The following is a 26,190-nucleotide window of genomic DNA, read 5'->3' as shown; positions in this document are numbered from 1 at the left end:
ACTTAAAGGATTAAACTTCACCTTGGCCTAAGACCCCACCCCCAGCGCCAGCGGTCAGGGAGATTCGACCCCACCCTGGCCTGCTCTGCATCCCACTGGGAACTGTCCTTGACCCCAGCCGAACCAATCTGCGCTTCGCGCCTGCGCTCCCGCCTCCAGGGTGGGTCCCGGACTACAAATTCCGGCAGGCTGTGCGCACCGCGCCTGCGCGCGCCGCCTTGCAAGAAGGGAGCGAAGGCGTGGTAGGCGCATTCAGCCGGCAGAGGAGGTTGTGGCGGCCGCGTTAGGAAGTATGGACAACGCAGGGAAGGAGCGCGAGGCAGTCCAGCTGATGGCGGATGCCGAAAAACGACTTAAGGCCTCCCACTCCTTCCTCCGAGGGCTGTTTGGGTGAGCGTCAGGCCGCGCGCGTCCTGAGGGGGTCTCCATCCCCGGCCCATCCCCGGTTGACTGCCCCCCAACGCGTCCCTCTGGGAGCCGCTAGGGCCCCCACACCTCTGCACGACGCGGTCTCTACAACCCTTAAAAAGCCCAGGGGCCTCCAGCCCCAGAGCACCCTCCCGCGATTCTCTAGGGCCCACTGAACCTACTCCTATGCCCCACTATGTCCCCTCGGGCACGGAGCTGTCTTCGCGTTGGTGCGAGGATCCCACGGCCTTAAGGGTCCGCGGCAGCGGGTGTGCGGTGGCCCTAACCGCAGTGGCCGGACGGATGGGTTCGTTTCGCCCCCGCTGAGCCCGCGTAGCTAGGGAGACCTGTGTGGCGTCGGCGCGAGGCGGCCCGGGAGCCCGCGGGGCTGCACCTTGGACCCCTGGCTCGCGCATCTGGGGAGCGTCTGGCTGGGCGATGCGCCCCGCGGTGGAGCAGACGGCCCCCAGCACCCCTAGCCCAGCGTCCGTGTGCCCGTTTTCATTGCGCCAAAGTAGACATTTAATAAATAGTCGTTGGATGGACGGATGTTTTCTCAGCTTAGCATTTTTCCTTCACCAGAGATTGATGTGATTGCCGGGGCCTCCTTTTTGGTTAAGGATAACGCAGCGAATCACTCTCATTTCCTGTAATTCTTCCATGCGCTTCTGGGGAAGGTCTTAAATTCGGACTTTGCAGAAAGCAAAGCCTGCATTGACAGTTCTTGGAAGCATTATGGCCAGGAGAATATGTGAATGATTCAGCTGTTTAGAATTAGAGAGGCAGAGCTATCGCGGGTTTTGTTGTTGTTGTTGTTTCCCTTTTGAAAGTGAAAGATCCTCTGCTGACACCAGGAGCGCATTTTTTATTCTTGAGAAGGGCAAGTGGCCCGTACTCAACCATTGCATTAGTAGGCGCGGTTTTATTTCTGTACAAATTCAGTTTGGAATCTGCTTGTTTTGCCAGCTTCATTCTTCAGGTTGTGGTCCTTGACCGTTGTTGACACATCCCCAGGAACTGCTTAAATGCAGGCTCCACGCTGTGCACAGCAGTGTGGGGTGCAAAGACACAGAGATACGGCTTCCTGCTTTCAGGAACCTTTCCGAGGGCATGTATCCCAGCTGGGTTCAAAATTCCTCATGTGATGTGTAGTTTGAAATGCAGTGAATCCTAAGTTTGTTCCCCTTTAAAAAAGTTACCACAGTGCATAAGGAACACTGCCCAATACTTGATGCTAACACCAAACAGTAGCTCCTTCCTCTGATTCAGAAAACGTTTAAAATTTATTTAGGTAAAATTTAATGTCCTAGCAGCTGTGGGCAAACTACGACCCGCGGGCCGGATCCGTTCCCTTTGAAATGAATAAAACTAAAAAAAAAAAAAAAAGACCGTACCCTTTTATGTAATGATGTTTACTTTGAATTTATATTAGCTCACACAAACACTCCATCCATGCTTTTGTTCCGGCCCTCCGGTCCAGTTTAAGAACCCATTGTGGCCCTTGAGTCAAAAAGTTTGCCCACCCCTGTACCTAGTGTCTCATGTCAGGAGATGTTTTAATGTCACAGCATATTTCAAGCCAGGGTGTCCTTCCCTGGAAGAGAATTTGTAATTGGCAGGAGAAAAAAGCATGCCAGCACTTGATGCTTGTTTCAGGGGAACACATTGCCTTTTTTTTTTTTTTTTTAAAGAGGTGTTGTATCATTGTTTTTGTGAAACTAGGCCAAATCTTGTCATTAATCCTAAAAGGATTTTGAAAAGCCTTTTTTTTTTTTTTTCTTTTGAAGGCCTTTTTGTTTTGAAAGAAACATCTATTTTTCCTTGGCTGGTAATCACCAATTTTTTTGTTGTTGTTAATATTTTTTCATTGATTTTTAGAGTGGAAGGGGGTGGGGGGCGGAGAGAGAGAGAGAGACAGACATGATCCGTTGCTTCCCGCATGCAGCCCAACAGGGACTAGGGATCCAGCCTGCAACCAAGATATGTGCCTTTGACTGAATCAAAGCAAAGACCCTTGAGTCCCCTGGCCCATGCTCTAACCACTGAGAAACCTGACTAGGGCCCAGCTGGTGCTTTAAAGGATACAGGTGATGCTGTTTTGAGGATGTGGCAGCCATTAAAATGTGCTCAGCATTTTGCAGATATTTTACATCATGTATGCAGTCTTAGCTACACATTAAAACCTATTAGGAGTTCATCTTCTTCACTCATTGTTTATCCACCACCCACATTTGTGGCAGTAATGTATCCTCAAAATTATTCTATAGCTCTTCCTTTTTGTGGCTCTCAGTAAAATTAAATGAAAATATGCATTGTATATTTCCAAGAAAAAATCAGTCATGTATTATTTTGTGTGTAAGGCACAAGTCCCGTGCTTGTTTTAGAAATGTCAGTGTTCCTTTCTCACATCCCTCCCATAGGAAAAAAGATGCCGGGGAGGCACAACCATCACAAGAAACCAGTTAGTGAGTGGTGCTTTGTGTTTCTTCTTGACTGCCAGTTCAACCGTGATGTGTTTTGTGGTTGTGGAATTCAATTAAAACTCACTCTTTCTGAATGGGTTACCATAGTTTAGCAAAACTGCAGCAAAAGAGTCGTGTTTTCATTTTATGTGTTTCCAGAGGTGAGCTATTGAATTTGGTACTTGATTTCAAATTCCGATTTAGAATATTAGTGAACTGCTTAGAATGATCTCTAAATGAGCTGCTTAGTAGGGCTTGGATTTGTCAGTTTTGACAATAAGATAGTTTTGCAAAGCTAAGGCCTCTGTTACTATCCCTCCATCTTGCTGTTAGGAGACCAGATTGGGGATAGCCTGCACCTCAAAGAGAGTGGCTGCTTAAGAATGACAGATGTTCTGGATGATTAATGCTTTCTTCTCTTGCTTTTGAATGTTCCCCCATCTCAAAGCTTATAACAGAGACATAAATCTGGCAGGGTCAAAATAAATTTAATGAAATAACCCTACTGGGTTATCTTGAAATAATTATAAGTCTAGAATTTCTATTTGTGAAAATAGGGAATATTTCTTACTCATTGTGGACCATTAATTATCAGTTTGCTTTTAAGAGAGAGAGAATGAAAATGAGAGAGAAATATCAATTTGCTGTCCCACTTATTTATGCATTCATTGGTTTATTCTTGTATGTCCCCTGACCCCGGATCAAACCCACAACCTTGGAGTATCAGGGTAACGCTCTAACCAACTGAACTATCCAGCCAGGACTCAGTATTTACTCAACTTTATTTTGAGAAAGATTTTGCTTTAAGTTTTTCTAAAATGTGGGGATATGTGATACCATTTGTAAAACATTTAAGTCTCCCTCAGTTACAATAGATATTCAAATGTAGATTAAATTTTTTTAAAAAGTCAATAGCTCAGATTTAGAGACAAGTAGTATATTTCTTATGTACTAATATCAGCAATAGAATATTCTATATACTGGATAGTTATTTTCTATATATTACATAGTATATATTATATATGAACTATAATAAATACAGCTCTAATTCTCTCATTTACTAATTTGATGACCCTGGCCAAGTAAATCATAACCAGAGCTTCTGTATTTTTCAGCTTTCAAATGGGCAGAGGGAAATAATCTACTTTTCAAAATTGTAAGGGTTGAATGAGGTATCAGAATGCTTATTAAGCTGCACAGAGCTATATTGCTATTATATCATTTGGTTTTTCCAATTATAGTGTCAAGTTACAGTTTGTGTATCAAACTGTATGGGTTACCCTAGTATAGCAAAACTGCCAGCAAAAGAGCTATGTTTTCATTTTATGTGTTTCCAGAGGTGAGCTATTGAATTTGGTACTTGATTTTTAAATTCCAATTTAGAATCTTAGTGAACTGCTTAGAACAGGAGTAGGGAATGTCTGGCCCTTGGGCCGTATAAGGCCTGCAAAATCATTTGGTCTGGCCCTGCCAGGGCATTATGGTTGAGTTAATTAAATGTTTGACCAAATATAGCAGGCTAATTTTTAAGTTGATAATTTTGTATGGCCCAAAAATGACGTTATAAATATCCAAATGGCCTTTTGCAGAAAAAAGATTCTCCACCCTGGCTTACAACGATCCCTAAATGAACTGCTTAGAATGGCCTGGGTTTGACAGTAAGATAGTTTTGAATGGCTAAGGCCTCTCTTATTATTTTCTCCATCTTGTTACTAAGAGACCAGATTGGGGATAGACTGCACAGTGCACATCAGGTTGGCCTTTTTCTGTTTGCATTTTTTCAGTGTTCACCATTTTTTCTCTCACTAGAGGCCCAATGCATGAAATTCATGCAAGAGGCTCGGCCCTCGCAGACCCGGCTTCATCCGGAAGGATATCCGGGAGGTCGTTCGGCTGTCTGGTCTAATTAGCATATTACGCTTTTATTATTATAGATTCCTGTGAGCCCTGTGAGGTGCATACTTGTTTATAAAAGGTCGGGATAACCCAGTGGTTGTGTGTGGCTCTAGAATGTAAGCCCCTAGGGAGTCTGTCTTATTTTATTACTATGGCATACCTCATTGTGGTGAGCAAGGGAGCATCCCTAAAAGGAATCACTGGTTAATTAGGGGAGACCTCCCCAAAAGCCAATAGAATCACACACAGGTTACACACAAAGAGTGGGAGCTTATGCAATAGAAGTGAGCTGAGCAAGCATCTGGCATCAAGTCCCAGTCACTGGCAGCATAACAGGTGGAGAGGCTACAGCGGTGGCACAGGTCCAGTGGAGTGGAAGTCTGGCAGGGCTCCGAGCATGACCCTTGGTACAGCCAAGCTTGAGGACTGGGTGGTCAGAGCTCTGAGTTTTTATAGCCCACTAGAGGCCCGGTGCACGAAATTTGTGCACTGAGGGGAGGGGGGTTCCCTCAGCCCGGCATGCGCCCTCTTGCAGTCCGGGACCCCTCACTCCTTACCACCTGCCTGCTCGCTGCTCTTTAAGCTTGGCTCACTGCTCCTTAGCACTGCTGCAGAGGCGGGAGAGGCTCCTGCCACCGCTACTGCACTCACCAGCTGTGAGCCCAGCTTCTGGCTGAGTGGTGCTCCCCCTGTGGGAGCACACCGACCACCAGGGGGCAGCTCCTGCGCTGAAATCTGCCCCCTGGTGATCAGTGCGCATCATAGCAACCGGTCATTCCACCGTTCGGTCGATTTGCATATTAGGGTTTTATTATATAGGATAAGGGGTGGAGGTCCCACTCATATTGGTGTCTAGATGGAGCCCTTGTCCAAGTGTCCAGACTTATTGATTTTGGTCATTCCAGTCCCTCCTAGAAGCATTCCTGATGCACCCCCTTACCTTAGCCTTGACATAGCACTTGGCATAACTGTCATGGCTGACAGTGACTCCATTTTATATGGTTAAAGGTGTCCAAAAAGTCTGATAATGCTCTTGCTCTATACAGTCACTCAGCACATGGTATGCAGTAGGCACTTAGTGAATATTGGTGGAGAGAATATGTGAATGCTAATACAAATGCTGATTTTTATTTTTATTTATTTTTTACTCTTTTGTCTGGTTTTTAAGAGCAAAGGCAACAACATGAAAGGGAGCTCATGTCACTTCTATGTTTTACTTAAATATCTGTTTATTATAAATATAATAGCTATATATGGTAGAAAAATGCAAGGAATACAGAAAGATTTCAATTAAAAAGTAAAATTTTCCCTGAATCTTCTCTCTTCTAAACATTACTTCCTAGAAGTGACTTTTTATTTTTATTCTTTTATTTTTTTAATATATTTCTTACTGATTTCAGAGAGGAATAGAGAGATGGAAGCATTGATGAGAGAGAATCATTGATCAGCTGCCTCCTTCCTGGGGATCAAGCCAGCAACCTGGGCATATGCCCTGACCAGGAATCGAACTATGACCTCCTGATTCATATGCCAATGCTCAACTACTAAGCCACACCAGTCGGGCTGATTTATTAATATTAGACAGTATCTATCAATTGTGCTAAAAATGATGAATTTAGCATAGCTTACATGGCCTTGCATTTTCTCCTTTACTTCCTGATTTTACTAAATTAATTCTCAGTTTCTAAATACTACTTTTTATATGTAAATAATATGTAAAGCTGTAATTCTACTTTAAAATTTTAAAAACAACATTTCCCGCCCTAGTCAGCTTGGCTGAGTGGATTAAGCTTCGGCCTGCGGACCAAAGGGTCCCCAGGTTTGATTCAGGCCAAGGACACATACCTTGGTTGCAGGCTCCTTCCTGGCCCAGGACCTGGTCAGGCATGTGCACGAGGCAACCAATCGATGTGTTTCTCTCACAACGATATTTCTCTGCCTTTCCCTCTCTCTTCCATTCTCTCTAAAAATCAATGGAAAATAGGCTCTGGTAAGGATTAAAAAATATATATATGAATATATTTCCCTATTTCTGTGGGTTATAGATTGGCTGTGAACATATTGTCCAAACTGGGATTGATTGATTGATGGATGGATTTTAGAGAGAGAGGAAGTGAGACTGACAGACAGATATAGATTTGTTGTTCCACTTACTTATGCATTCATTGGTTGCTATTTGCATGTGCCCTGATCAAGTATTGAAACCACAACCTTGGCCAAACTGGGATATTTGTGAGGTATCAAGAAATAGATATAAATCAAGGGTGTTCTTACAACCAAGATATAGGGTTATCCTAGTTATAGAAGACTTTATAATCTATTTTTATGCTTTTAATTTTTGATTATATGATTAGATTATAAAATCAGTAAAGCTTTTATACCTTCAAAATTTTTTCAGTGACTGACAGAGTTCACAGTAAGGAAACTTAGTAAGAGAATTTCACAATGTTAGCTATTTCTGTATTTAAATGGAGCTTATTGTAAGAATGGTATTTAATTAAAATCTAACTAATATATCACTACTTTCTTGGTTCAAGTATATACTTTTTCATGGTAAGGAAGTATCTGTCAATTCCTGTCTTAATGGATGTTTTCATGAGTTATTGAATGAAGTTACATTTTTAAGGCCTTTTCCATATCTGTGGAGGTAAACATGATTTTTCTCCTTTGTTATTAATATGTTAATTCATGAATTTCCTCATAATGAACTGTCCTTGCATTCCTTGAATAAACCCTCTAGGTTATAATGTATTTCTCTTAATGGGCTAATGGATTCTGTTTTTAAATATCTTAATTGTAATTATTTTATTTCTAACCAGAGGCCTGCTGCACAAATTCTTGCACAGGTGGGGTCCCTCAGGATGGCCTGCGGAGATCGGCCCCTGGCTTGTGCCCCAGCCTCACAGCCCCAGCTCGAAACCCCAGCCTTGCAGCCCCACAGCCCCGCCTTGGCCTGGTGCCATCCCCTCACCTGCTTCACCATCTCCCCTGCGGGGCGATCGATTGGGGCAGGCCCCCCACCCAGCTCCCTCAGTGCCTGGGTGGGGAAGATATTCCCCTTTCCAGCTCCATTTTAAATGAGGTTTTCTTTATTTAGGTTCACAGGGCAAAAACAAGACTTCACATTATTTGATGATCAGTTGGGTTTTAAAACTCAAATGCATTGCCCTAGCCAGTTTGGCTCAGTGCATAGAGCATTGGCCTGCAGACTGAAAGGTCCCGGGTTCGATTCCTGATCAAGGGCATGTGCCTGGGTTGCAGGCTCGATCCCCAGTAGGGGACATGCAGGAGGCAGCCAATCAATGATTCTCTCTTATCATTGATGTTTCTATCTCTCTCTTCCTCTCCCTTCCTCTCTGAAATCAATAAAAAAAAATAAATAAATAAAAAACACACACACAAATGACTTATCTGCATGTAGGTATCATCCGAGCTCTCTGAAATAATGGGCCTGTAATTTTCCTGAGCTGATTCCCTGCCAGCTCTCTAAATGGGAACGAACAGGATGGCATAGTGAGGAGAAGCAGGGACTCACAGGCTGACTTCAAGGACTCAAGACACAGCTCCCCTACTCGCTGATGTCAGTGGAACATAGGGCTGTGACCAAGCTTTCTCAGTGTAACATGGGTGGGGGTTGGACACTCTGTTTTTTCTAACCTGAAGTTTAATGTTCTTTCCTTAGCATTAAGGGGTAGGAACTTTATTTCCTGTGTTTTCTGGCACACACTGATCTCAATGAATGATTCCTGAGTAAGCATGATCGAAAAGAGGAGGGAGGTCAGCCTTGCCCCAGGAATTGGAGGGAAGGGGAAAGTCCGCTGGGCTGCTTGGTGGTGGGGATGGTGCTGGTGGTTCTTGTTCAGGCTGGTCACTGTTTTCTTCATGGTGGTAAAGTGTTTTCTTCTTCAAGGTTAAGATACCATAATAAACCCTCTAGGTTATAATGTATTTCTCTTAATGGGCTAATGGATTCTGTTTTTAAATATCTTAATTCTAATTATTTTATTTCTAACCAGAGGCCTGGTGCACAAATTCTTGCACAGGTGCAAAAAATAGTCAATTTGGCCCAATTTAGCTTTCTTAATGTCAATTTATTATCATTATATACATTATATCCACTTTATAATGTAGTTTACCTCACAGAAACTTGTTTGTGTTTTCTAGACTCTTCTACCTCAGTGTGTGGTCTCTGGATAATAATCAGTTGCATTATTTGATTGTGAACTCTGAATGTTTGTCCTTAAAACTTATAAAAATTAACTTTCATATGCCTATTCTTTTACTAGAATAGGCATTTGAAATAATTTCAAAAGTCCTTTTATTTCGTTAAATTTTAAACTTAAGTTATCTTTATGATAAGTGGCTTTCTCTAGTACTTTGAAAATAAAAATACTATGTTTTTTCTTTTTTTTTTTTAACATATATTTATTGATTTCAGAGAGGAAGGGAGAGGGAGAGAGAGAAGAAACATCAATGATGAGAGAGAATCATCCATCAGCTACCTTTTGCACATCCCCCCAGTGGGGACTGAGCCCACAGCGCAGGCATGTGCCCTGACTGGGAATCCAACCGTGACCTCCTGGTCATAGGTCGACACCCTCAACCGCTGAGCCACGCTGGCCCAGGCAAAAATATTTATGTTTTAAGAGAGGTGAGGGTCTTGAGTCTAGCAGGAGGGTGCACTTAATATTTTTATAATGCTCACTAAACTTGAAATCAGGTGTTCAGTTTCACCACTGACCTTGCCTGAATGACCTTGGGTGAGCCATGACCTCCAGATACAGTTTTCTCTTCTTTAAAATGGATATAGCGTCTTTCATGATTGTTGCAATAGTGAAATGACATAACGTGGAAATAACCAGCATAAAACCTGGCATAATGTAGGCGTTCTATCTCTGAAAATAATAGGATGAAGTATATTTTAATTAAGCTAGTTCTATTTGGAAACCTTTAATAAGAATGATTGTGTTATAATTATAGGTAAAGATTCCTGGTATACTTTAGAAAAACAAGACACAAGAAAATAGCAAGTTTTTGTTAGATCCAAAGAGCTATGGTTAATATTGAAAACTCTGTCATGTTGGGAATTTTTCTTTTTTTTTTTTTTTTTTTTATCTTTTTTTTTGTTTTTTTTTTTGTTTTTTTTAATATATTTTTTATTGATTAAGATATTACATATGTGTCCTTGTCCCCACGTTACCCTCTACCCCCCACCCCCCCCACCCCCGCTCATGCCCTCACCCCCCCGTTGTCCATGTCCATTGGTTAGGCCTATATGCTTGCATATAAGTCCTTTGGTTGATCTTTCCCCCTTACCCTCACCCTCCCCTACCTTCCCTCCAAGTCCCGACAGTCCAATCAATGCCTCTCCGTCTCTGGATCAGTCCTTGTTCATCAGCTTATGTTGTTCATTATATTCCACAAATGAGTGAGATCCTGTGGTATTTATCCGCTCTCAAGTTCCATCCCTGCTGTGGCAAATGGTAAGAGTTCCTTTTTCTTCTTCCTCTTCTTAAAGAATACCTTTCAGCATTTCATATAATGCTGGTTTGGTGGTGATGAACTCCTTTAGCTTTTTCTTATCCGTGAAGCTCTTTATCTGACCTTCTATTCTGAATGATAGCTTTGCTGGATAAAGTAATCTTGGTTGCAGGTTCTTGCTATTCACCACTTTGAATATTTCTTGCCAGTCTCTTCTGGCCTGCATGGTTTCTGTTGAGAAATCAGCTGACAGTCGTATGGGTACTCCCTTGTAGGTAACTGACTGTCTTTCTCTTGCTGCTTTTAAGATTCTCTCTTTATCTTTTGCTCTTGGCATTTTAATTATGATGTGTCTTGGTGTGGTCCTCCTTGGATTCCTTTTGTTTGGGGTTCTCTGCGCTTCCTGGACTTGTAAGTCCATTTCTTTCACCAGGTAGGGGAAGTTTTCTGTCATTATTTCTTCAAAAAGGTTTTCAATATCTTGCCCTCTCTCTCCTTCTGGTACCCCTATAATTCTGATGTTGGTACGCTTGAAGTTGTCCCAGAGGTTCCTTACACTATCTTCATATTTTTGGAATCTCTTTTCTTTTTTCTTTTTCGGTTGGGTATTTTTTGTTTCTTTGTATTTCAAATCTTTGACTTGATTCTTGGGATCCTCTTTTCTGCTGCTGGATCTCTGTAAATTATTCTTTATTTCAGTCAGTGTATGCTTAATTTCTAGTTGGTCCTTTTTCATGTCCTCCATGGTCTCCCTATACTTATTGAGGGATTCATTAAATTTATCGGCGGTTTCCATAAAATTCTTGAAAAACCTTATAAACGTGGCCTTGAACTCTATATCCAGTCGTTTGCTTTCCTCCATTTCTGCCATTTGTGACCTGTTTCTTTGTCTCCGCATTTTGGCAGCTTCCCTGTGTTGATAGAGTGGCCCTGTGCGCCAGGTGTCCTGTAGGGCCCAGTAGCTCAGCCTCCCCAGTTACCTGGGGTGGACACTCTTGGTGCACTCTTGGTGCCTTGGTTGTTGTAGAATCACTGGGAGGAATTGACCTCCAGGCCAATTGGCTGTGAGAATCAGCTGTGTCTAAAGTGGGAGAACTTCTGTGCTGAAGACACCCTTCTGGGGCAAGACTTGCTTCAGTGGGGCTTTGGTGCTCACTGAGTCTGCTCCCTGAGTGCGTCCCTTATGGATCTGAGGAGTTGCAGTCTGGATGGACCCCCTCTGACCACTGGGTACAGTGGCTCCTGGATCTAAGGAGGTGCTAATTCAGCCTCTGCCTGAGGCCACACAGCAGGAGCCACGAAGAGGCTCAGCTGTGAAGCAATGCAAGCCGCTGCGGGGCCTTGGGCCTTCTCTTGGAAGTTCCAGGTCTGCCTGGTTCGGCTGCAGTTAGGTACATTCACATGCAAAAGCCTCTGCCGCAGCCTGGGTGGGGCGGGGTCTCAGGGAGTCAGAGGGTGGAGAAAGCGGCCATGGCCGATTCTCCGCCCGGAGTCGCGCGTCTCAGTGTTCCGGTAACGGCTGCAAGCACCTCTGAGGGAAAGCCGCCCTCAAGTTCGCTTGCTGCCGGACAGACCAGCTTCTCCCCGTGTGAGACCTGGGTCCCCAGAGACTTCCCGGAACTGGAGTTCAGAGCCGTCGGGAGTTTGTGATTCAAAAAGACAGCCGCGTCCTCAGGCACCACCCCCTTTCCTCGCGCGCGCGCCGCCGTACCTCTGCACTTCACCTCCGCAGCGCCTCTGGCTCTCAGCGTGCTTTTCTTTCCTTCTAGTTGTGGAATTTACACTCAGCCAGCCTTCCTGTTGTTCTGGATGATGTTTGCTCAGTCCTTTGGGGTAATTTTCAATTGTTGTGGGAGGCGACAATTTCCCGGTGTTTACCTATGCCGCCATCTTAGTTGCTCCCTCATGTTGGGAATTTTTCATTGTGGAAATTAGCTAATTGGTTTTTTAAAATATATATGTGCAGATTTGAAGTGGAGGAAAAGGAGCATGAGGTGTGAGTAAGAAAAGGCCTTGCTATTCTTCACTTTCACTTTTGGTATGGCTTGTTGCCATCCTGTCACTTGCTGCGTGACATAGCCCCCAAACGTTTTTTTTTAATATATATTTTATTGATTTTTTTACAAAGAGGAGGGGAGAGGGATAGAGAGTTAGAAACATCGATGAGAGAGAAACATCGATCAGCTGCCTCCTGCACACCCCTAATGGGGATATGCCCACAACCAAAATACATGCCCTTGACTGGAATCGTACCTGGGACCCTTCAGTCCGCAGGCCAATGCTCTATCCACTGAGCCAGACCGGTTAGGGCTGTTTGTTTTTTTATATGTGTATATATATATACATTAAAAGTGTAGAAATCAATCATTTTTAGCATATTCATGGAGCTGTGTAACCATTGCAGCAATCAGTTTTAGAACATATTCATAATCCAGAAGGAAGCTCTGCCATTTTTTTTTTTCAGCACTCCCCCACTAGGCAGCCAGTAATCTGTTTTCTGTCTCTATGGATTTGCCTGTTCTATACCTCTCATCTATATATATAAAAGCCAAGCGACTGGAACAACTGGTTGCTATGACATGCACTGCGGCCAGCCATCCGGCCCGATCTGGGGCGGGGCTGGCCAGCCAACCTCCTGTGGCCCCTCCCCCTGGCTGGACCCCACCTGTGAACAAATCCATGCACCGGGCCTCTAGCATAAGTGGAATTGTACAATATAAGCTCTTTTGTGACTGGCTTCTTTCACTTAACATATAATGCTTTCAAGGCTCATCTACATTATATCATATATCAGGACTTCATTCCTTTTTATTGTCTAATAATATGTCTGTATGTGTATACCACATTTTACTTATTCATTTATCAGTTGATGGATATTTTGGTTGTTTCCTCTTTTTGACTATTTTGAATAACTAGAGGCCCGGTGCATGAAACTCATGCACGGAGGAGGAGGGAAGGGTCCCTCAGCCCGGCCTGCACCCTCTCGCAGTCCGGGATCCCTTGGGGGATGTCCGACTGCCGGTTTAGGCTTGGTCCTGCGGGCCTAAACTGGCAGTCGGACATCCCTCTCGCAATCCGAGACCATTGGCTCCTAACTGCTCACCTGCCTGCCTGCCTGATCGCCCCTAACCACTCACCTGCCTGCCTGATTGCCCCTATCCATTCTGCCTGCCTGTCTGATCACCCCTAACCACTCTGCCTGCCTGATGCCCCTAACTGCTTGCCTGCCTGCCTGATTGCCCATAATCACTGTCCTGCCTGCCTGATTGCCCCTAACCACTCTGCCTGCCTGCCTGCTCACCCCTAATTATTCACCTACTTGCTTGCCTGATGGCCCCTAACTGCTCGCCTGCCTGCCTGATCGCTCCTAACTGCTTGCCTGCCTGATGGCCCCTGATCGCCCCTGCCTGCCTCATTGCTCTAACTGCCTCTGCCTGCCTGTCTCATTTCCCCTAACCGCTCACCTGCCTGCCTCATTGCCCCTAACCACTCTGTCTGCCTGCCTGATCACCCTTAACCACTCGCCTGCCTGCCTGATAACCCCTAATCACTTGCCTGCTTACCTCATTGCCCCTAACTGCTTGCCTGCCTGCCTGCCTGATCACCCCTAACCACTCGCCTGCCTGCCTGATCACCCCTAACCACTTGCCTGCCTGCCTGCCTGATCACACCTAACTGCCTCTGTCTGCCTGCCTGCCTGCCTCATCGCCCCTAACCACCCTGCCTGTCTGCCTGATCACTCCTAACCACTCTGCCAGCCTGCCTGATTGCCCCTAACAACTCTGCCAGCCTGCCTGATCACCCCTAACCACTCGCCTGCCTGCCTGATCACTCCTAACTGCTTGTCTGCCTGCCTGATTTCCCCTAACTGCTCACCTGCCTACCTCATTGCCTCTAACCACTCTGCCAGCCTGCCTGATTGTCCCTAACCATTCACCTGCCTGCCTGATCACCCCTAACCACTCGCCTCCCTGCCTGAACGCCCCTAACCGCCTCTGCCTTGGCCCCCACTGCCACGTCTTTGTCCGGAAGGATGTCCAGAATGATATCCGAAGGTTGTTCTGCTGTCTGGTCTAATTAGCATATCACACTTTTATTATTATAGGTGGTGTACAAACACTTCTAAAGGATTTTATGCCTTCAATACATAAATCCAATTATAATAATCATACTAATTGAGTATATATTCTGGGTCAAGTCCTGCAATGGCAATTATTATGGATTATTTCTTTTGATCCTCATAATAACCCAGAGATATAGATAATATTATCCTCAGTTTACACATGCTAAAATATAGGCCCTAAGAATTAAAGAACTAGGCTAGAGTCAGTTAGTAGTTACTGTTGTCTAAGATATAATTCATACCTGGGCCTACCAGCTAAACTGCAGTGAACTGCATGCCTCTAAACTGGAGTTTGAAGCCTGTTGGAGTTCCTGGCATATGCAGATGCCCTCATTCATGTTCATGTCATACTCACTTTTGTCAGCCTTGACCTTTCTTGTCTCTTAGTCTTTTTTAAAAATACATTTTTATTGATTTCAGAGAAGAAGGGAGAGGGAGAGAAAGATAGAAATATCAATGATGAGAGAATCATCGATCGGCTGCCTCCTGCACGCCCCCTACTGGGGATCGAGCCCACAACCCAGGCAGGTGCCCTTGACCAGAACTGAGCCTGGGACCCTTCAGTCCGCAGGCCGACACTCTATCCGCTAAGCCAAACTGGCTATAACTATTAGTGTTTATGTCCATACTCACTCTCAGTTACTCATCATGTGTTCTGCACAGTTACAGTCTGCTGTGTCATGGTTTTCCTCTGGTTATTCTGTGTTTATAATATAGATAGATAAGATGAGAAACGTCTTTAATTGAGGGGCCTGAGCATAGTGAAAACAAGGTTGATTTTGAAAATTGGTGGAAGTTATATAGGGTTATTTTGGTCTTTATGTGAGAAGAAATTTCTAAGCAGCTAAAACTGTTCCTCAATGTAATCAGCTGCCTTGTGAAGAACTTTCTAGAACTGAATGTTCTGAAAGCAGCAGTGGAGTTCCCTCCTCTAAGGATGTTATAAAATGCATTTCCACACCAGTGAGTGGCAGGACCCAAAGGCCCCTTCCACCCTGGGGAAGGGCTTGTTCCCTGGCACAGCTGACAGATATTAGCCATAGAGCAGTGTGACTCGTTCTTATATGCTCTGGCTTCAGGTTTTGTTTTCATTTTCAAGTCTAAATAAACATAATGCCAAACTGTTGGAAATTAACTTGGTAAAGATGTCTTTATCCTTCCGATGCATTGGAGAGAACCAAGATGGCGGCATAGGTTAACGCTGGAGTTTGCTGCTTTGAACAACTACTTCAAAAGTGAAACCAAAAAACGGAAGGGACATCACCCAGAACCACAGGAACGCTGGCTGAGTGGAAGTCCTACAACTAGGAGGAAAGAGAAACGCATACGGACACTCAGAGGAGGCGCAGTGCTGAAGTCAAATTCTGAGGTGCGGAGTGTGCGCAGCGGGCTGGCGGCGGAGGGCGCGGTTGGCATTTTCAATCGGGAGGGAGTCGCAGACTCTGAGCTCCAGATCCGGGCGAGTCTCTAGGGACCCAGACTCAAATGGGAGAAGCGGGACTGTCTGGCTTCAGTCAGAGCGAGTGCAGCTTTCTCTCCGAGCTTTGCAGCGGGTGCTGGGACTCAGAGAGGCAGAGCCCCTGGGGACAGGACTGAGAGCCGCCATAACTGCTCTCTCCAGCCCACCCTGTTGATCCTGTGCGACCCGCCCCGCCCCGCCCAAGCCCTGCACAGAGGCTTTTGCCGGATAGCCTCAGGCAAAGGCTAGATTAGCACCTCCCTAGAGGACAGAAGTTCTCTCACTGCTGACACAGCTGATTCTCATAGCCACTTGGCCTGGAGGTCAAACCCTCCCTGGAATTAGCTACAACAATCAAGATTTAACTATAAGACTGCGAACAAAGACCACTAGGGGGATGCACCAAGGAAGCATAACAAAATGCGGAGACAAAGAAACAGGACAAAATTGTCAATGGAAGATATAGAGTTCAGAACCACACTTTTAAGGTCTCTCAAGAACTGTTTAGAAGCCGCCGATAAACTTAATGAGATCTACAAGAAAACTAATGAGGCCCTCGATCTTATATTGGGGAACCAACTAGAAATTAAGCATACACGGACTGAAATAACGAATATTATACAGACTCCCGACAGCAGACCAGAGGAGCGCAAGAATCAAGTCAATGATTTGAAATGCGAGGAAGCAAAAAACACCCAACCTTGAAAAGCAAAATGAAAAAAGAATCCAAAAATGCAAGGATAGTGTAAGGAGCCTCTGGGACAGCTTCAAGCGTACCAACATCAGAATTATAGGGGTGCCAGAAGATGAGAGAGAGCAAGATATTGAAAACCTATTTGAAGAAATAATGACAGAAAACTTCCCCCACCTGGTGAAAGAAATGGACTTACAGGTCCAAGAAGCGCGGAGAACCCCAAACAAAAGGAATCCAAAGAGGACCACACCAAGACACATCATCATTAAAATGCCAAGAGCAAAAGATAAAGAGAGAATCTTAAAAACAGCAAGAGAAAGAAACTCAGTTACCTACAAGGGAATACCCATACGACTGTCAGCTGATTTCTCAACAGAAACTTTGCAGGCCAGAAGGGAGTGGCAAGAAATATTCAAAGTGATGAATACCAAGAACCTACAACCAAGATTACTTTATCCAGCAAAGCTATCATTCAGAATTGAAGGTCAGATAAAGAGCTTCACAGATAAGGAAAAGCTAAAGGAGTTCATCACCACCAAACCAGGATTATATGAAATGCTGAAAGGTATCCTTTAAGAAGAGGAAGAGGAAGAAAAAGGTAAAGATACAAATTATGAACAACAAATATGCATCTATCAACAAGTGAATCTAAGAATCAAGTGAATAAATAATCTGATGAACAGAATGAACTGTTGATTATAATAGAATCAGGGACATAGAAAGGGAATGGACTGACTATTCCTGGGGGGGAAAGGGGTGTGGGAGATGCGGGAAGAGACTGGACAAAAATCGTGCACCTATGGATGAGGACAGTGGGTGGGGAGTGAGGGCGGAGGGTGGGGCGGGAACTGGGAGGAGGGGAGTTATGGGGGGAAAAAAAAAGAGGAAAACATGTAATAATCTGAACAATAAAGATTTAATTAAAATATAAAATAAAAAAAAAATAAAAAAAAAGATGTCTTTATCCTTCCAATTTTAATCTCCTCTGAAAAAGCTACTTCTGATTTCTCAGATTGATATAAACTTTAGTTTGCATGCACGGAGAGGACTCTGGTTAAGGGTGAAGATTGGGGGTCAGCCAGGTCAGTATTTGAGTCTCAGTTCTGTGGCATCCTTGCTATGTGACTTGGGCTAGCTACTTTACTTTTGTTTGCCTTAGTTTCTTCATCTGCAAAATAGGAATAAGAGTCTCCCCTATAAGCAGCTGTTAGGATTCTATACTGCTTGCCTGGCACATAGTATATGCTCATTAAGTAATTATTATTTGAGGATTAGGAATTTGGATGGTTATTTTAGAAAAACTTAATCTCATTTTTTAAATTTTTCTCAGAGGAAACACAAGAATAGAAGAGGCTTGTGAAATGTATACCAGAGCTGCAAATATGTTCAAGATGGCTAAAAATTGGAGTGGTATGTATACAGTTTTTATTTGCTTGCTTTTGAGGAAGATACTTTTAAAATCATTTTGAAGGAGGAAATGACTGCTCTCCCCTTAGAGAATAAGATTGTAGGCCTCAAGCCAGGTGTCAGAACTGGGATTAAAGGACCTTGATTTAGTGAATGAAGTTGAAATCCTGACATAAAATTTAAACATAAGGACTGGGTCTGTTTTAGTTTCTATAAACCACTTCCTACAGTAATAGTAATTTTTTTCTTTTTCTTTCTTTTCTTTCTTTTTTTTTTTCACTTTAGAGAGGGAGGAAGGGAGAGACAGAGAAACATCAATATGAGAGATACATAGACTGGTTGCCTTGACTAAGGATCAAACTGTAATTTTTGCTTCTTATTAATGTACTCAAATAAATCTATTGCCATAAAAATTGAAAGTTGTAGTAAAACTCAATGAAAACAAATAAAAATGCCTACTTTTCTTTACCTACACAGTAGCAGAGAACTTCTATTTCTTGCTCTGAGAACAACTCTGTGATAATTGATTGTGGTTCCACTGAGAAGTGTGACAATGGGAGCGTTACTTATATATACCCCAACAGACTTTTTGTCATGTTTTAAAGTCATGCTTTCGACCCAGTGAAATTACACATAACAAAGTCAACAGAATCATTATTTTCATTGGTCTGAGAGGGGATGTTTCTTTCTAACACTGACTTGAGAAACAAAGTTATCCCCTATCCCTCGAAAAAGGGGCTTGTCATGGTAGGGTATCTCTCTAGTGAAATGAAGATGGCCTTCAACCAGAACAAGGACATGGTCTCTGCACCCTGGCCTACAGTGGGGTCCTTGCCCCCCACACGTTCATTTCCCCATTTCCTATTCCTTCCACCCTCAGCTCTATTAAGATACCAGAGGCCTGATGCACGAAATTCGTGCAAGGGGCTCAGCCCTCGCAGCTGCAGCGGCTTTGTCCGGAAGGTCGTCCAGCTGTCCGGTCTAATTAGCATATTATGCTTTTATTATTATAGATTATTATAGATAATTGACACAAAACTTTGTGTAAGCTTAAGGTTGGTTTACCCATTTGCTTTTAAAAATCATTTCAATGAAGGAAATGCTGTTGAACTAGATGAATATGAAAGGTCTTTTTCTGGCTTTAAAATTTTTTTGTAGGTTTAGTTTTAGATAAAAAGGTCATGTTATATGTTTTCAAAATACACTTATGCCTGAATTATAAATTACTGCAAAAAAAATGGAGGAGAAAGGAATATTATCTCAGCATTCACATCTTTTGTTTTTTTCAGGGCCTGTAATAGTAGGGGAAGGAGTGGTCTTATCTAAAAAGACCACTTGTTTTATCTGGTGATCAAATGTTCTAACCTAAGGAAATTCCATTTCAGAGAGGCTATTAACATTAATATAACTAAAGAGGCTTTGTATTTATCCTCCCCCATCATCTCTTGCCTACTCTGATATCTCAGCTTCTGCATTTTTTTCTGGTCTGTTTTAATGAACCACCAAAGTAATTCCGTTCAAACGTGTCAGCTTATGTTATTTCAGATAAGAGCTAAAGTCCTGAACAGTGGCCTTCTAGGACTTACCTGGTCTCTGATCCCTGACTCTTCCTGTCTTGTACCTCATCTCCTACCCACTCCCCTCATTCGCCGGGCTCCTTCCTCAAAGCCCTTTTGGCACTCTTTCTTCAAAATAGAGTGTAGCTGGTTCTCTTTATCTCCTTCAAATATTGCCTTTTCAGTGAGGTCTTCCCTGGCCAACCCTTTTAAAGATAGCAATTCAGCCCTAACCGGTTTGGCTCAGTGGATAAGGATCCCAGGTTCGATTTCGGCCAAGGGCATGTACCTTGGTTGCGGGCATATCCCCAGTAGGGGGTGTGAAGGAGGCAGCTGATCAATGTTTCTCTCTCATCGATGTTTCTAACTCTCTATCCCTCTCCCTTCCTCTCTGTAAAAAATCAGTAAAATATATTAAAAAAAAAAAAGATAGCAATTCACTATCTAGCAAAATTAATTAAAAATTGTTTACTAATTATATTGTGTATGTGTTTTTATTATATACTGTCTCTTCACTAGAATGTAAACCATAGAAGTCCAGGATATTTCATCTCTACTATACCTGCAAGACCTGGACTGGTGCCTGCAGCATGGCAGATGCTCAGGAGACTCATGCAGTAAATGGCTAAATATTAGATTCTGTGAAATTATTTCTGTGTAGCAGTGGTGGTTATCATAACACCATTGCATCTCAAGTTTTAAAAGTTAGAAAGATTAAGTTAATTTAATTGATACTGAGCTTTTGAGAGATCATCCTGGAAGGTATTAGACCAGTTTGACAGGTGAAGAAATTTAGCTTGAGAAGTTGTATGACTTTAGTTTAATATCTGCTCTTTTAAATACACTTTTAAGTTTGGGAAAATTGAGTGGCTTTTGTTAGCATGATTAGAATGAGTGCTCAGTGAAAAAGTAAGCCAGCAATTAGTTTTGGAAGAGCTAAATGATAAAAGCCAGCAATTAGCTTTGGAGCATGAAATGATAAAATCAAAACACTTAATATTGTCTGGGGAAATGGAGCCAGCCCTAGAGAGCCTGGAGTTGTGGGATTATACTCAGTGAGGAAAGGATGGACCGTCATTGGTTCTGGGACAGTCAGCATAGATAAACTGCAAAAAATGAAGTTACTGGTAGAAGAGGAAAGATGTAGGTTATAAGGAAGTGATGACATTTAAACATACCAAACCACTGGTATTGGTTGTAGGGTAGATTTGCGTGTAATAATGATAATGACCAACACGTGTAACTGGAGCCAATGTAAGCACTTGACTTGGGGATCCACGTTAGTACCACACTCTTCCGGGGCAGAGCCCATCAAAGCTTCCATTCAGCTGATACGTTCCTGAACTGTCCCTCAGAAGTTCGCTGCTGCCCCAAGTACCTCAGGGCCTACCGCTACCCTTGCAGTGGCATCGGCCCCTCCTCTGGGAACCCCTCATGAATCATCAAAGAAGTGTTCTCTCTTCCATGCTGGTGGTTAAATATTTTCAAAACTTCCTGGGCACTCTTTAAATCTTGCCCAGGAATACAAGCAGTGGGTACTTAGGCATCTGATACTATTTTCTGTATGTTTTTGAATTGTGCTTTTTTTTTTTTTTTTTAAATACAAAAAGGTTTTGTGATATTCTTAATTGTGCTTTTCCTAGTGGAACAAATTCCTTCCTCTCCATCCCTGTTAGTACTAACTTTCCTATTCCAGAATTTAAGAAAAAACTTTGGATTCCACAATTGAAGGCCTAATTATCACTCTTTGAGAAACTTCCTTTGTCCATGAAGCCTTCATTAGCAATTTCTTCAACAATTACAACTAAGTCCAGGGGACACTGTAAGATAGAAAGATGACCTCAGTGTTTTACCTTTCGTTAAGCATTAGTAGCTTCAGTCTGCCAGTCAGTGTTCAGTATGAGCTATGGGATAAAATTGAGTGGCCTGGTACTAGGCTGTCGCTACTGAATGGAAGCTGATAGCCTAGGTGCAGTGGTCGGCAAACTGCGGTTCCTGAGCCGCATGCGACTTTTTGGCCCCTTGAGTGTGGCTCTTCCTAAGCCTTAGGAGTACCCTAATTAAGGTAATAACAATGTACCTACCTGTATAGTTTAAGTTTAAAATATTTGGCTCTCAAAAGAAATTTCAATCGTTGTACTGTTCATAATTGACTCTGTTGACTAATGAGTTTGCCGACCACTGGCCTAGGGCCCACTTGGGAGGTCTTCTGTGGCTGAGAGAGGCTTCTATCACTGTTTGACTTGATTCTGGCTGTTTTTATATATACCTAAGATGCATTGATTGCATTTCCATGTGCTTCTGACTGGAATACTTCTTTCAGTGGCATGGAACTTTCTAGCCCTTAGGGCATGGGCTTTTCTGTAGGGATACTTGTTCCTCTCTGTTTAATTGTAATAATTTATCTTCCGCAGCTGCAGGAAATGCATTTTGTCAGGCAGCCAAACTCCATATGCAGCTCCAGAGCAAACATGATTCTGCCACCAGCTTTGTGGATGCTGGGAATGCTTACAAAAAGGCAGACCCTCACGGTAAGACACACCTCTGTCTAGGACAGTGATTTTCAACCTGTGTGCCGTGGCATACTGGTGAACCACAGTAATTTTTATTAAACCATGCAGTACCTGACTATTTAGATAGGGGCACTGAGTTCTTTTCTCTTAAATTGTCCAATTTTAAAAATGACAGTAGTCAACGCAACAATAGCTATCCGGTGTGAATGAATCAATATTATACCTTTTTTTTTGGTCAGATCAGCAAAAAGTATACTATATTTTTTTGTGTGCCACAGAATTTTACTAATTAGTTCATGTGTACCATGAGATGAAAGGTTGAAAATCGCTGCTCTAGGATGGTAGGGCTGAAGTTGGTGACCTTTTTCACAGGTTATACTGCTGGGCCTTTAGAGCGCTGATAAAAATAAACTTTTGTACTTTAGAATAATAGAGATTTTGGTAACTTTTAAGAATTGTTTAATCATTTGCAGCTTTAATGAAGAGAAGATATGTTAAATTTAACCTGGTGGTTTAGTTGCTTAATAGCATTTTCTTAAACTTCATTTATATTGCATTTTGGAGAACTTTTTGGAAATTAGCTTTAATTTTATCTAAGACTTATTATGTCCTAATTTTATGAATATGTATATTGCTTATTAGAGGAAACACCATGTTTCCTCACTCTTAAATACTTGGCGCGTTTTAAGATCCAGTTATTGGGAAATTAGAATATCCGATGTTGGTTTTTTTGTTATTGTTTGTTTTTTTTGAGAGAGAGAAACATCAATTTGCTGTTCCACTTATTTATATATTCATTGGCTGATTCTTATATGTGCCCTGATCGGGGATCGAACTGGCAACCTTAGCATATCGGGACAACACTAACCAACAGAGCTACCCTGTCAGGGCAGTATCCGCTGGTAAAAATCAACTTATTTACACAGTATTCATCTGACTTTTTAAAATGTTTTTCAAAGTATTTGTTTTAAGGAAAGAGTGAAGTTGGATATTTAAAGTGGTAAAATTTTGCAAATGTTATATTTCTTTTAGTTAGAGGAGTGCACATTTAACAATTAAAAGCATTAATTCCTTCCCTCTCACACATGTACTGGTAGCTGTGGAATTTCTCTTTTTTCTCTTAGCAGTCCATTTTAACATAGAAATTCCAACTTTTATGATTATATCATACAGAAATAAGATATTTTCAAGAGCTTTTGTGTAGAGATTGACCACGGTTGATTTCCAAAAGTGAAATACTGAACACAGCCTAGATGAGCAATGAGATAAGAATGGTACCCCTAGCCAATGGACTAAAGGGTCCCAGGTTCGATTCTGGTCAAGGGCACATGCCCAGGTTGTGGGCTCATTACCTAGTAGGGGGCATGCAAGAGGCAGCTAATTAGTGATTCTCTCTCATCTTGATGTTTCTCTCTCTCTTTCCCTCTAAAATCAATATATATTGATTTCAATCAATCAATATATGTATATATATATATATGAAATGATAAAGTTATAATACATCAGTATTGTAGAATATGATGCAGTTACTATAGTCCTTGATTTCAGAGAATCTTTATTGACCTGGTCAATGTTTACGTGGTAACTGAGAATTGAGATCTCAAATTCATAATAAAGTCTGTGCACATAAAAATGCACCTAGAAAACACTGGAAACATGAAAGTGGGTTTGAGTGGGATCATAGGTAGCTTATTTTTCTCTTTATATTTTCCTGTAGTTTTAAGGGAGCGACAGTGAATTCACATTTCTTACATAGTTTAGGAGGAAATTGCTTTTAACTTTTGTTCATCTACTTTCTGATTTTTTAGTTAGGCCTTTTTACTCTGCCACCTCTCTTTTAGAAGCAATAAATGTGGAGCTTTCAGACGTGTGCCAGAATTATAAACACCACCATTTTGTGATGGGTGTTGGTTCTGAACACAGCCTAACTTTTGGAAAAATAATATACTTTATCAACACTGTCACTTACTAGATTTTTTTATTCCTTTTGTGTGTATGTTAGTCCACCAAAAGTTAGTATCTTTAACATTGTACAAATTGTTGACTTAAGAGTTGTCTGAACAGGGATTTCAAAGTGCTTTGATTTTGGCTGCATGAAGAGTAGTCTGTTAAAGTCGTCTTTCTTATAGAGAACTTTCTTCCAAAATTAATATACTGTATATACATGATGTCACTGAAAAATACAATTACATTTGTGTTTTAGCAGGTGTAAATGATGGGTGTTGATGACAATCCCATTGGTTTGCTTTATAATGCAATCTCTCCCCTGGATGGAGTCCTCACTCGTAGGTTAAGAGTAACCGAGCCAATACCACTCTAGCTCCAGCTCCCTAAGTTGTACTGCAGCTGCTGCAGACAGAGCATGCTGAGGGGGCCTGGACTTGTGTATGATTCATGTTTGTTTCTCATTTACGAATATGCCCACCCTCTGCCCCAAGTGGTACCTCCTTAATGTTCTAGTAGCAGCTAGGAAAATAGGCTCACTTGAACCCTCTTTGACTGAATGGATTTTTCATTGTTTTTCTTAAATGCCTACGCTTCAGAGGCTATCAACTGCTTAAATGCAGCCATCGACATTTACACAGACATGGTAAGACATTACCTTGCTTGAGTGACTGTGGGGTGGACTCCTTGAAATGGCTTAGAGTTGTATTTTTTTTTTATCTTGTTCCTAAACTGATTGGCATTAAAATAGGTAAAACAGGAATGTAACTCTGTTTTTTGTTTCCCCCCAGGGAAGGTTTACAATCGCAGCCAAACACCACATAACTATTGCTGAGATTTATGAGACTGAACTTGTAGACATCGAGAAGGTAAGCAATGGGTCACATTCTCATAACCTTGGTGTGAAGCAGGTAACTGACTCCAGGGACTCTTGCCTCTTCCAGCAGAGTTGAATGGAGTAGCGTGACAGTCATGCATGGCTACACGTGGAAGTTTTAGGGGCTTGGTGGCTAAGGAGTAGAGGAACTGTTTTCCTGGAGTAAGTATTTGAGATGAGAGCTAGTGAAGATTTACTTGCTGTGTCTGCTTATGTGATTCATGTTAGAATCTTCATCTCTTCTGCTGAGGCTTCTGTGACCCTGGGAAGGAAGCTTAGGTACTGTGGGCATTTGTACATCTTTGTCTTCAGGCCTTGAAACCTGGGGAAGAAGGTAGCTGAACACCAACGTGGCCACATATCTGCTTCACTCAAGCCTGGCTTTTTAAGTGGTGGTTTATACTAGTACAGGCATACCTTGGAGATATCATGGGTTTGGTTTCAAACCACTACTATGAAGTGAAAAGCACAATAAAGTGAGTCACACATGTGAATTTCCAAGTGCATATGAAAGCTATGTGTACCCTATATAGCACATCCTAGTATAGCATCGTTTGTTCAGCGTTGTTCCATTGTAACGATGAGATACTGTAGGAACTTAACTCTTGTGTATATTAATTGGCCTATGGTATATTTGGTTACGTTATGTCATTTCACTTTAGGTGGTAGAACCTATCGACAACATTAAGTGAGGATTTACTGTAGCCTGTTCAGTGTGCAGTGGCATTATGTCTATTAAAACAGTGTATATACATTAATTAATAAAAAGGTTTTATTGCTAAAAAAACAAATCATCTGAGCATTCGGTGAGTCCTAATCTGTTTGCTGGTTGGATTATTTTTTGATGTTGATGAAAATGCAGTATCAGCAAATGCAATAAAACAAGGTATGCCTCTAGTAGCAAAAGAAAAGAGGAAGAAGGAAACACCTTTTGAGAAAATACTGTTTTCCAAACATTGTCCTTGGTAGCATGCCATGAATGTTACCACATTTCAGCTTTATGGCTATGGAAAAACTAGGACTCACAATGGTTCCACTGCCTATGCTCACTCAGACTGGAACGAGTGGAGCATACGCAAAGCTGGCCCAGCACTGTCCTATCTCCTGCTGTCTTCTCAGTGAGGGGATCTCCTGCAGGGCTGGAGTATACCCCGGTGAGAGGAAAACACATTGGCCACACTTCAGAGGCTGCCTCAACTCAGACTGGAGACAAGTGTTTATGTAAAGCTGTCCTCCTGAGTACTGCGGATGACACAGGTGTGAATCAGAAAGAGAAATGTAGTGGAGATCATCACTCTCAGAATAATGAGCACTAAACATACTGAAAGATTCCAGTTGCCTATCTCAGTGGTCGTGGCACTCCCTGTGCC

The 26,190-nt window shown here is 42.5% G+C and overlaps 1 protein-coding gene across 7 annotated transcripts in view; it reads left to right on the top strand.

Moving 5' to 3' along the window:
* The first annotated feature begins 210 nt into the window (after positions 1-210).
* The window catches only part of NAPB (NSF attachment protein beta), a 54,337-nt gene continuing 28,357 nt past the window's right edge, over positions 211-26,190 (top strand). For 2 of the 7 annotated variants that reach the window (XR_004969879.1, XM_036321563.1), the window contains exons 1-5: positions 215-390; positions 17,854-17,933; positions 21,901-22,017; positions 24,543-24,589; positions 24,735-24,812. Coding sequence is in view for 5 of the 7 variants with exons in the window: in XM_036321563.1 (XP_036177456.1) it covers positions 293-390; positions 17,854-17,933; positions 21,901-22,017; positions 24,543-24,589; positions 24,735-24,812 (420 nt within the window). In the remaining 2 variants the exon portion in view is untranslated. Of the gene's footprint in view, positions 391-15,690; positions 15,740-17,853; positions 17,934-20,005; positions 20,104-21,900; positions 22,018-24,542; positions 24,590-24,734; positions 24,813-26,190 lie in introns of those variants that run through there. The other 5 variants (XR_004969880.1, XM_036321565.1, XM_036321566.1 and 2 more) reach the window with 5 other exon arrangements.

Source organism: Myotis myotis, unplaced genomic scaffold, assembly GCF_014108235.1.
Source record: "Myotis myotis isolate mMyoMyo1 unplaced genomic scaffold, mMyoMyo1.p scaffold_m19_p_9, whole genome shotgun sequence".
NCBI classification, from domain to species: Eukaryota; Metazoa; Chordata; class Mammalia; order Chiroptera; family Vespertilionidae; genus Myotis; species Myotis myotis.
This window is presented reverse-complemented; position numbering and strand designations above follow the sequence as displayed.